We start from the raw sequence: 11,805 nt of genomic DNA, 5'->3' as shown, positions 1-11,805 counted from the left end.
AGTCAGTCTATTCAGCATAATTAATTGCCCAAAATGGCAACCCCCAAATCTTCAAAACGCTGCCTCCTATGGGACTACACCAACACCCGCGACCGCCCAGACGCAATCGATCAACTCTTCACAACCACATCACCATCAGACCCTGCCAATAAGCCCATAGCAGCAGCAGGAGAAGCAAGAGCGCCGCTTACAGTCACCCCGTTCAAATCTGTCCACAACTGGAACGCATGGTACCCGCCCGAACTCAAGGGCCGGCTCCCCTTCCGGCCTATGATCCGCACGCGCGCGCAGCTGGACACGGAAGAGTGGGACTGGATCCGCGACTCCGACGCCGAGATGGTCCACTACCTCAACGAACCGGAGCGGCAGGGGATCTTGCCGGCGGACGCCGCGGCCTGGTGGCTGAACAAAGTCGTGCCCGAGTTGCGGGAGAAGAGGGGCAAGAAGCTTGTTGGGCCGGCGTGTGCTAGCGATCCCGGGGGCGAGGCGTGGCTTGCGGAGTTCATGACGATTGTCTACGAGGACGAGAAAAAGAAGAAGAAGAAAATGAGGCCAGATTTCCTTGGGGTGCACTATTACAGCGGCGATGTCGAGCATGCAAAGAGGTACTTGACGTCCATGTACGAGCTGTACGGGCTGCCGCTCAACGTGTCGGAGATTGCGTCTATCAGTCGGGACCCGGGCGAGGTGGAGGCGTTTACGGAGGAACTGAGCGGGTGGATGGACGAGAAGGAGTGGATCGACGAGTATGGGTGGTTTGGGTGTATGGCACACTGCGCTGATGACTTTGTGAGTCCTGCGGCGCAGCTTATGGATGGGGAGGGGAGGTTTACGCCGCTCATGAGGCGGTTGATGGGGGTGTGATCCATCACCGTCTTCAAGTTGCTGAAGTGAAGGGGGTTTTCGCTGGGTTTGATGGCGTTTCTCCTTGAGATTGGTAATACACACCTATAAAGTTCTGGTCAGGGATGATGCGGAATACGAAAACCGGGACGTATACTGGATTCCTCAGCAGACTTGATCATTGGCATGCTAGTTCGATCATTCGTGGTAGAATCTGGAAACTCTCAGTCGATGTTATGGGATGTGCTGTAGCAAGCCTGCAAGTTACGATGTTTCCGTCGCTTAGGCTAACGATCTTTGATCTGGATAGTGTTGCTGACTTTAGTATCTCGGAGCAAACATGAATCAAGCGGAAACAAGCCTTGGGTTGCGTCTTGGCTGCTTCTTTTCGCCTAGCGTCTCCCCGCCTCCACGGGCCTCACAAAAGAAGGCCTCACGTTCATGTCCCACAACCCGGAGATCATCGACTCCCAAGACCTTTATTCTCATTGCGTGCGCGGGAAGGCACTCCACATGAGTCAGCCGCGCTCAAACGTTGATTGCCCGATTAGGCAAGTCAATTACATGCCGTACATGCACTTGCCGGGTCGCTCCCGTCCACTATGATGGAACGCAAAATGGCTTTCTCCCGGACTACTTCAGCAACATCTTTGTAATCTTTCTAGCCCCAGTCAAGACAGCTTGTCTTTCGCCAAACCTTCTACAATCGAGTCAACTGACTCTATACTCTCTCATACTGTCTAGAAACCAGCCAATGACTTGGGATTTTGTTACGTACAGCCCTCGTAATGGCAACCGGACATTCGGACTCATCTCGCAGGTTCCATCAGCTGGGTAGCACCAGTAAAGTCTACCAACGAATGAGAAAAGCAGAGAATGGGCCCTCAACTCTCTACGTCGTTGCCGTTGAGTCTTGGTTGCCTTTTCGGGACCAGCAGAGTGAACGTTATGATGCATTTGGACTTTCGTAGTTTCCAGTAGAGCGAGGAATTTTGCGTCGAGGCCAAGATGTCGAAAAGATACCGCTTTACAAATATCACGGCGTACAGTCAAAGTCGGAGTTGCATTGCTCCCTTCCCATCAGACTTTAAAGTTGATTGCAGACTTGCAACTTGAGCAGATCTTGAGCTATGAAAGCAACCGAAAAGACGGCAGACTCCTTCCAGGAGCATGCCTCAGGACAATCCAACAAGCCTCTCTCTCGACCACCTCACTCTTTGGAGGCTGCTCAGGTTCTCGAAGAACTCCATGTCGACGCAACCCGAGGGTTAGACCCCGACGATGCCATCCGTCGGTTGGCCGAATTGGGGCGCAATGAGCTTCGTCAACAAAAGAGCGTTCAGCCTTTGAAAATCTTTCTCGAGCAGATTTTCAACGCCATGACTCTGGTAAGTTGTCTCTCGAGTCTACAATAGCCAGAATCTCGCTTGTCTGGCTCGTGGAAATGCAAAACAACACGAGCTAACCATCGAAACTTGAAATAGGTCCTCCTACTAGCACTCGGCGCAAGTTTCGGCATCCAAGCCTGGATCGAAGGCGGCATTCTAGGCGGCATCATCGTCCTGAACATCTTCATCGGCTTCTTCCAGACCCTCCAAGCCGAGAAGACAATCAACTCGCTAAAGAACCTCGGCAAACCGACATGTAAGGTTGTACGGGACGGCAAGACGATCGAGATACAGACGGCCGACGTAGTACCTGGAGACATCATCGACTTGAACACGGGTGACTCGGTGCCGGCGGATATCAGACTCATTGAGGCAGTCAACCTGGAGGCGGACGAAGCGTTACTTACGGGAGAGTCCGCACCTGTCTCCAAGATGCCCAACTCGGTGTTTGACGAAGATATGGGCCCTGGGGATCGACTCAATGTGGTGTACAGCTCCACGGTCATCACGAAGGGTCGCGGGCGCGGCGTCGTGTTTGCTACTGGCATGTTCACCGAGATTGGCCTCATTGCTGGTGCATTGAACGGCGGCTCGGGAGATAAGTCCCGGGTGAAGCGCAACGAGGATGGGAGCGCTTCGATCTTTGCGTACTTTGCCGCTGGATACACGGCTACCAAATCGTGGATCGGTGAGTTCCTGGGACTTACCATCGGCACGCCATTGCAAAGGAAGCTCTCTCAGTTATTTCTGTGGCTGTTTCTGTTTGCTATTATCTGCGCCATCGTTGTTCTTGGCGTCAACAAGTTTGATTCTCGCAAGGATGTGATTATCTACGCAGTCACTACCGCGATTGGGACGATTCCTGTTTCTTTGTTACTGGTCCTGACTGTCACCATGGCTGCTGGCACCAAGAAGATGCTTGAGAGACACGTCATTGTTCGGAATCTGTCCAGTCTGGAAGCGCTTGGTGGAGTTAGCAGTCAGTAATCCATCTCCTATTGACCTCGGTGGAGACTATCTTGCCTCGTCATCGTTTAATCTCTAACCACCGTACATCTCAGATATCTGCTCCGACAAGACCGGTACGATTACCCAAGGACGTATGGTTGTCCGAAAGGCATGGCTTCCGGGCTGCGGCACGTACTCTGTCCACACCACGAACGACGTATACAATCCTTTTGCTGGTGAAGTCCAGTTTGCGGCTGGCCAACCAGAGGACATCGGCTCCGTCTCCGAGAAAGAGCACGATCTACGGGCCGAGCCAATTGATACGCACCACGAGCCTGCGACGAAGCCTGCTCTGCAATGGTTCTTGAATGTCGCGTCGCTTGCAAATCTGGCAACGTTGAAGCAGGCCGTAGACGATCCCGCCAGCTCTGGGGAGTGGACAGCTAGCGGAGCACCCACTGAGATTGCTATTGAGGTGTTTGCGTCCCGGTTTGGCTGGAACAGATTGCAGCTGTCCCAAGGCTCAGAAGCTTCTTGGAAAGAAATTGCAGAGTTTCCCTTTGACTCGGATGTCAAAAAGATGTCTGTCATCTTCAAGGATGTGGCCTCGGAAGAGATGCATATCTTCACAAAGGTGAGCCTAAGCTGCACACATCAATCAACGTATATCTATAATAGACTAACATGACCCTACAGGGCGCTGTCGAGCGCGTCTTAAGCTCTTGCAGCACTATCGCGTACGGTGACGATACCCGCACTCTGACCGACCGCTATAGAGAAGACATCATATCCAACATGGAGGTGCTGGCCGGCCAAGGTCTACGTGTTCTCGCGCTCGCACATCGAACTCTTAGCAGTGACCTTTCGGAAGCCCAATTTGCAGATGGCAAAGCCCCAAATCGTAACAACTTCGAGACTGATCTCACCTTCCGCGGCCTCATCGGCATCTACGATCCTCCCCGTCCCGAGTCCCGGCCTAGTGTTGAGATGTGCCAAGGAGCTGGCATCGTCGTCCACATGCTCACCGGCGACCACCCCCAGACCGCCCGAGCCATCGCCACAGAGGTTGGCATCCTGCCGCCGCCCGAAAAGCTCCGGCTCCTCGCTGTCGATGTTGCCGAGGCAATGGTCATGCCCGCACACGATTTTGACGCCCTGACTGACGCCCAGATCGATGAGCTGCCGCAGTTGCCTCTAGTGGTGGCGCGATGCGCACCGAGTACCAAAGTTAGAATGATTGAAGCGCTTCACCGCCGCGGTCGGTACGTAGCCATGACTGGCGATGGAGTCAACGACAGCCCGAGTCTGAAGCGGGCCGATATTGGCATCGCCATGGGCTCCGGATCGGACGTGGCGAAGGAGTCTTCCGACATTGTCTTGACGGATGATAACTTTGCGTCCATTCTGAACGCCATCGAAGAAGGCCGCCGGATCTTTGACAATATCCAAAAGTTTATCCTCCACGTCCTGGCGGCAAACATTGGATTTGTGATTGCGCTGCTTACGGGGTTGGCGTTCAAGGACGAGACTGATACGTCGGTCTTTCTGTTGTCGCCTGTGGAGATTCTGTGGATGTTACTTGGTACGGGTGCTTTCTGTGAGACTGGACTTGGATTTGAGAAGGCGGTGCCAGACATTCTTAAACGACCGCCACAAAATGTGAGCATCCTACTCTGATGTGTTGGTGGAAGTAGTAAACTGAATACTGACGATGATATCCTAGCTCAAATACGGCGTCTTCACGCACGAATTCATCCTCGACATGGTGGTCTATGGACTCATTATGGCAGGCTGCGTCCTCGGAGCCTTCACCCTGGTTGTATTCGGCTTCAACGGCGGCAACCTCGGTATCGAGTGCAACAACGCCTACTCTACAGCCTGCGAGCCCGTATTCCGCGCTCGTGCCACGAGTTATACGACCATGACCTGGATCTTCCTCCTCTTCGCATGGGAGCTTATTGATTCACGCCGGTCTCTCTTCTACATGCCAGCGGGTTTCAAGGCTTGGGGCCAGCATCTGTGGGGTAACAAGTTTCTCTTTTTGTCTGTGACAGTTGTCTTTTTTGTTGTGTTTCCGACGCTGTACATACCCGTGTTGGATCATGTGGTGTTTATGCATCATGGAATCAGCTGGGAGTGGGCGATTGTGTTTGTCGATGTTTTCATCTTCATGGCTGGTGTCGAAGCCTATAAGTGGGCGAAGAGAGTGTATGCGAGGAGAATGCTAGCCAAGGGTGACAGCGGATTTGCGGAGTCGAACGGAGCTCAAGTATAGAGTTGTTTGCTTGGAACCAGAGATAGTTGTTGTGTGTAGACTTTAGCAATATTGTCAGGGCAGGTATTGGGCGTGAGCCATACCCCCAGTCTTTTCTTCTTCTTCCACATCTTCCTCGCTCTTTGATTTCGTTCCCATTCTCTCTTGAGCTTCTTCTTCTCTCAGGGTCCTCCTCGCCTCCATTAGCGCTTTACCCAAGCGATTCTCGCCCCAATTCGCCTGGTTCACCATAGCCTCATCCGCCTTAAACCCGATGCCCCATATGCGGTCAGTCCTCGATGCCTCGACCAACAACCTCTCCCCTGTGGACATCAAAATCGCCTTGAGGTGCGGATTCTGCCCAAACTTGGCAATGCTGCCCACTTCCACGACCTTGCTCTTGACCTCATCCCACCTCGCGTCGTTGAAGCCCACGGTGCCTTTGCCGAGCTTCTTCTGCTCCTTGGGGTCCTTCTCCTGCATGATACGCGCCTGTCGCTGCGTGTCGCCGAAGTAGGCTGCCTTGCAGTACATCATGAACTGTTCCGCGCAGGTGACGGTGATGCTTCCGTACGGGTCGGCGGGGTCAACTTCGCGGCCGCAAAGGGTGGAAATCTCTTGTTTCGAGACGGTGAAGACGGAGGGATACCATTGACAGAATTGGTGCCATGGCCACTTCTCTTGCGGCATGTGGAAGAAGACGGGTAGACTAGAGTCATCGCTATCGGGAGGATCGGGGGATGGCTGTTTTTTGCCGGGCTTCTTCTTTGCTGGAGACATATTTTAAAGTTGTCTGACTGATTCTTGTTTCGTCGTGGCTTTGATGTATTCAAGATCACAGGCTGCTGTCTTATTGTTCTTTCCTTCCTCGGAATTGAACATATACACAGAAGGAAAGAACATTGAACCATGGGAACGACCACAACATCAGAAAGGTACACGTTCCGGAGAAAGATGCCTCCTTAATTGATGACTCCTCGCCGTTACATACTAAAAGTCAAATCGCCAATAAAGTGCGCCTACCCAAGCCACGCGAGAGCATAAAGTTCACGCTGCTTTCATCTGCCAACGTTTTCTACGAATATCTGAGCCAAGGCAGTAATTCGGAATGCAATGAATACAGAGAGACGACAGTGAAACATGGATAGAGAAAGATCATGTAAGTCATTGCTACATGCCTAATCCTCAAGTTTTGGTGATTGGTGGTCGATTAAACGCTCTCATTGACAGAAAGTCAGGATGTTTAGAATCATGAAGTATCTAGAATCATCGAGCTGGTATCTTTCCTAGGGTTCTTGATGGAGATGTATCACTCGAAGACACAAGAGTCTCTATGCGTAAATCTACTGGTTTGAGGGAGGCGGTTCATCATGGATCATCTCGAATACCCCCAATAAAAATACAATGACTTGGCGCCCTACTAAGGTTGCAGAGTGAGCGCTAGCCCTTAGAAAGGGTCTGTTTTGCTCGTCACTCATGAGGCAAATGACTTCGGCCTTCGATCAAGCCCCGCCGTTGAGACATTGGCCCTTTCAAGACCAAGCTTCATCTATTTTATCGTAGCAAGCGGGCGATGGATAATGAGACCGGCTTACACACGAGTGACCCCTTTCTGAGAACCACTAGCACTAGAATCACCGCGTGCTTCTCTTCAGAGCGTATGTGGAAGACTAGAAGAAAGACCACTTATAATAGCAGCAGCAGTCGGAGTTGCCTTTGCTTTAGTAGGGCCAAAAGGAAACTGATAAAAGAAGTACTGACATACGAAATAGATACTGTGCTGCACACTTGCTTGGACACAGCAACATAGGTACATGTCGACTAACTCAGAGAGGAACCCATGGAGTATAATCACCTTCCACTCAAACCAACATCGCATCGGATCTCGCCGCCGTTGTTACACGAGTCAGCCCTATGGAGCTCTGAATGACTCGCAGCCCCTCAACCCTTGCGGGTAGTTGGGCATACCAAGACCGAGTTCCCGAGTGGGCGAGGACTTGGGATCGGAATGCCACGATGGAGACTGGGTCCGGCTCCTTATAAGACCACTTCAGGAACGGATCTAAGCGGATAAGCGTAAATATTAGGTGAGATATGGGACGAGGTGCCCACAGTTGCATGTGGTGGGCAGCACATTTCTGGAAATGCGGCCGGAGGTCCGTGTGACGGTTGAAGATTGCCATTTTGATAAGGGTCTGCTCCTGGATATCACGACAACGAGAACTCGTTGGAGGAGGAGCAATAAGTCTGCAGTCTCGCCATACGTTGGAACGCCAGTTTTTGCTTGCCTTGTCACGATGAACTTTGTGTATAAGACTTTGACCTTAGGAAATGCTCGCAGTTTTCAGCGAGCAATTGTGAATATGAACTCTATGTCGTTTGAGTATCCATCGTACTGCAGTAGTGCTGTGCAAAAGAAACAACGAAGAAGCTCTTAGCAAACCTGCTCACCACCTGCTTCTTTTCATGACTCGAGATGCCTGATCTGGAGGGTGCTGATTTGAACAACTGAAACGCGCATGCCCTCGATATTCTTGGCCAACCTGTCAGGGGGAACTTTTGGATTGAGCCTCCTGCCATTTGGACCGTAAATAGTGGTTTAAATGGGGAAGACTTCCCAATTTTGTACGTCAATGCAACTCCAGGCTTCCTTTATGGGATGCTCCCCAGCTACGCCCCTGGTTCCAACGTGGAGAGGGTCCTTTCATTCCTGGTATCTTAAGCCGATGGGATTTGACATGTCAGAAACGTGGCATGCATGTGCCGTAAAATCCTTATTCCTCAAGGTGCGCAATTCCCATGCTGTGACCGGCTGAGCAACCGGGGCACCTTTTTAGGTAGCTTCAAAGTTGGTAACGAGAAATTCAGGAGCACTTTTGTCGGGCACGCTTAAATTGCTTCCAATCAGCTTCCGAGGAGGCGCTTGTGAATGGAAGACTTATGGAGGTTATGGGTATTTGCCTCTCAGGCCATCACACTGCATTCCCTTTTTCGAGTATGATATCTGGAGCATGGCAGATTGAGTTCAATAACTAGGCAGGCTTCGGATTATCGTGAGATGGATGGAGCCACTCGATGAATTGATGTGAGCATAAGTATAATAGGGGCTTGAAGCCCATCTTTTGGCTCAAATTCGAATGCAGGCTACCCTCAGACATCTGTGGAAGCCATCGCTAGAGTCCTGTGATCGGAATATTCTCTAATCTCTTTACTGCAGTTTTCTGTAAGCCCTAAACACAACAATATTGATTTACTAGGACGTTAAAGCTGACATCATGCCCTGGAAGCCAGTGTAAGAACCAAGATGAAGACGATCGGTACACTCCTCCTCGCCACTCTGGCCAGCCAGGCCTCGGCAGCGGTCCAGATGGAAGTGCGATTCAGCGACAGGATGATCGACGTCGGCAACCTCGACCTCTTCGCCGTAACGTGGCAAACCATCTACGGAGAGACCGGCAACACCAGAGCCATCATGACGGACCGCTCCGCCGGCGCCCAGACCAACGAGTGCACGCACGCCGACGACTACGACCCGGACGTGACGGTGCGAGTCAAGATGAACGGAGCCTGGGGGAAGACGCCAGGCCTCGAGGGCAACGAGATGCGCGACGGCCTCGTCCAGTCCATGTGGGAGGTTCTCAGCAGAGTCTCGGACCCTTACGGATACGAGGTCTTCAACGGCTGCCGGGGACTGACGTGGATGGAGGGCGTCGGGTACACGCCCGACGCGGCGTGTGGTCCCCAGAGTTCGAGAAATTGTCAGTACGCGTGCCGCAGGGAGAACTCGCCCGGGTTGGCGCAGTGCATGAACCATACTTGGGGCCACAAGGTGCCGTCGTCGCTGCGGGTGACGGCGTACATTGACGGTCAGCTGCAGCCTGATGACTTGATTATTGAGTTTTCGGCTACTGCCAACTCGGAGAGCGGTGGATGCGGCTGGGTTGGGAGCATTGCTGGTGCTCTTGCTGGATTCATTCCTGTTGGAGGCAAGCTGTTTGCCAAGGGTATTGAGATCGGTTGCAGCGATTGAGCTTCACTTGCCACCAAGTGAGTGATGGAATTTTGGTCCGAGTTGATGCTGCTATTCAATATTAGACATTTGTCAACCTTTTAAGCTTAAATTTGCTTTATGTTGATCCTTCGTGTGACCGAGGTCAAATGGCACTTACCAAAGTCCCTTTGGCGTGAGATCCATGTATCATTGTCCTAGATTGCGGTTGCATCGGCAGATTCCAGCAATCAAAATTGTCCATTTTCTCAAGGATATTATAACCTAGAGTAATATTGCGTGATGATTGGGCTGCGCCGGAGCTAATATCAACCATCAGGTTAGATTCTTATCCAGGCAACAACATGAAAACCACCCAAAATTCCGCGATTCCCTCGACTTTTCGCGCCATGACAGTCCCAATTCAGGATCTTTGTCACACATCCAGTTACCATTTACCTTCACCATGCCGACGCCTACTCTTTCCGGGACAGTCCTCCTCAACCTAGGACCTCTAACGACAATATGGACAGCCCCGGCATCATGCGCAACCTCAACCCCAACCCCGGCGCTAGCTCGCAAATTTGATCCGGGCGTGGCATACTGGCAACAAACCTGCGAAGTCGACCGCGACCCATACGACGACTGCATCCCCTCCGGCGATGCCATGAACTCAGAATACCACTCACGCCGGACCTCTACTGAGCGGTTCCTCTTCCATTATTCCCCGGGCAGCCAGTGTCCCTCCGGATGGGTCACCGCAGGCTACGGTATCCGCGATGAGACATCGTCGCATTCATTGAGCGGCGTCTTTGCCGACCCGACGCTGACCTTCGACGCCGGGACGACCACGTCTATTGCGTCGGAGATTAACCCCACGTTTGAGTTGAGGGCGGATTTGTTCATGTCTGCGATGGAGCCTTCGGAGACTGTGATCGCGTGTTGTCCGAGGTAAGCTCAGCACCCTTTTGAAGTGAGCTCTCCTTCTCGAAAGCTGGGAAAGGTCTGATGATGTGTTCTTCTTTTTCTTAGTGGGTATACCGCGGGACTATATGGGAACTGCTACTCCTCCACCGCCAGAGAGGTTTACACTGCGTCTACAGGTTGCAAGTTGTACAATGTAAACGATGTGGAAGTGGTAGACCGCACGTTTACTTTCCACGGGAGAGTCGTTACAGGCAGCTCCATATCGATCAAGGGCTCGGTTGTTTCGTTGCAACCGAACACAGTGACTATTGAGGCAAAGGACAGCACGAGTTACGTTGGCGCGTTGATCACGCCTGGGATCACGCTTGTGAATAAGGGTCTTTCTGAGGTTGCAGTTCAGACCTCGGCTGCTGGTTCTGGAGAGAGTTCGTCTACGGGCCCGACTGAGACGCCCAGTTCTGGAGTTTCTTCTAAGGCCGCCGGTTCGTCTATAGTTAATGGCGTTATGATGGCTGTTTGGGGAGTTGCGGTAATGGCGGGTGCCGCTCTCATGGTGCCTCTTTGATATTGACAAATCCGCCGATCACACAAATACTCTCTTTCTCATGAACCTGCATACATCTCATTACATACTTGCATTGAAGTACAATTATGAAGACTGATTCCGCCTCATTCATCCCCGCTCTACGAAGTAATTCTAGTCGGGAGGTCCGACCGAGTCATTTACATAATCGGTGGACCCTCCTAGCTCAACTCTAAGTGGACAACCCCAAAATGCACGCGAAGCGAGTCCCATCCCTTTGCGGAGACACACACAACAAAAACGTAGCAAACTCTCTCACTTCTGCTCACCGTCAATCTGCAGCAAATGTCAAAAGGGAATCCAAGGACCGACCGCGATTCGAACGCGGGGCCTAGAGATAGTTACAGCTGAGGAACTGCAATCTCTCGCTCTACCACTGAGCTATCGATCCAAGTGGTTATTGCTGGTGTCTGTGGCTCGTAGTTGGATTCATGGATGCTAATCTTCTGCAAGCTTCTGCAAGGGAGGATTTCCAGCCCACAAACAATCGGGCTAACAACTTGCCACTTTCGCCGTGTTCCGAGCAACGAGATTGGTTGACAAAAACTATGCTGACGTCTCATAGAGTCATTGACAATAACAACAATAGCAACGAAATTACTCACACCCAAACTCTGGTGTCACCTGGAAAGATGAGTCAACAGTAGAACGAACAAAGACACCGGCTTCTCGGCTGACGGACTTGACCGGGACGGACATGGACCCATTGGAGGGGCTGCTCCACCAGTCTACAGCAAACAATACCTAAGCCCCAATCTGAGCGGGAATCGTCATCCAACAGCGGTTGCTTTCGTAGCTCAATTTGGTCAGAGCGTCCGACTTTTACGAGTAAAAGATCATCGGAAGGCTGTGGGTTCGAGTCCCACCGATCGCG

At 51.9% G+C, this 11,805-nt stretch overlaps 5 protein-coding genes across 5 annotated transcripts; 4 read left to right on the top strand and 1 right to left on the bottom strand.

The window, feature by feature from the left end:
- Positions 1-33: 33 nt before the first annotated feature.
- CTAM01_10835 (uncharacterized protein) lies at positions 34-864 on the top strand (the record flags this gene model as incomplete). Its single annotated transcript, XM_060526847.1, has 1 exon — positions 34-864. One exon carries the CDS (start codon positions 34-36, stop codon positions 862-864), a length of 831 nt encoding a protein of 276 aa, XP_060378495.1.
- A 1,109-nt stretch (positions 865-1,973) lies between these two features.
- CTAM01_10834 (potassium/sodium efflux P-type ATPase) lies at positions 1,974-5,454 on the top strand (the record flags this gene model as incomplete). The annotated part of the gene is made up of 5 exons (XM_060526846.1): positions 1,974-2,231; positions 2,328-3,210; positions 3,293-3,813; positions 3,876-4,838; positions 4,903-5,454. 5 exons carry the CDS (start codon positions 1,974-1,976, stop codon positions 5,452-5,454), a joined length of 3,177 nt encoding a protein of 1,058 aa, XP_060378494.1.
- Positions 5,455-5,508: 54 nt separating this feature from the next.
- Positions 5,509-6,213, bottom strand: CTAM01_10833 (uncharacterized protein; the record flags this gene model as incomplete). The annotated part of the gene is made up of 1 exon (XM_060526845.1): positions 5,509-6,213. The coding sequence occupies one exon, from the start codon at positions 6,211-6,213 to the stop codon at positions 5,509-5,511; it is 705 nt and encodes a 234-aa protein (XP_060378493.1).
- A 2,524-nt stretch (positions 6,214-8,737) lies between these two features.
- CTAM01_10832 (uncharacterized protein) lies at positions 8,738-9,463 on the top strand (the record flags this gene model as incomplete). Its single annotated transcript, XM_060526844.1, has 1 exon — positions 8,738-9,463. One exon carries the CDS (start codon positions 8,738-8,740, stop codon positions 9,461-9,463), a length of 726 nt encoding a protein of 241 aa, XP_060378492.1.
- A 424-nt stretch (positions 9,464-9,887) lies between these two features.
- Positions 9,888-10,913, top strand: CTAM01_10831 (uncharacterized protein; the record flags this gene model as incomplete). Its single annotated transcript, XM_060526843.1, has 2 exons — positions 9,888-10,372; positions 10,454-10,913. 2 exons carry the CDS (start codon positions 9,888-9,890, stop codon positions 10,911-10,913), a joined length of 945 nt encoding a protein of 314 aa, XP_060378491.1.
- Positions 10,914-11,805: the final 892 nt, after the last annotated feature.

Source organism: Colletotrichum tamarilloi (assembly GCF_030869305.1).
Source record: "Colletotrichum tamarilloi strain Tom-12 chromosome Unknown Scaffold_53.1, whole genome shotgun sequence".
Classification (NCBI taxonomy): domain Eukaryota; kingdom Fungi; phylum Ascomycota; class Sordariomycetes; order Glomerellales; family Glomerellaceae; genus Colletotrichum; species Colletotrichum tamarilloi.
This window is presented reverse-complemented; position numbering and strand designations above follow the sequence as displayed.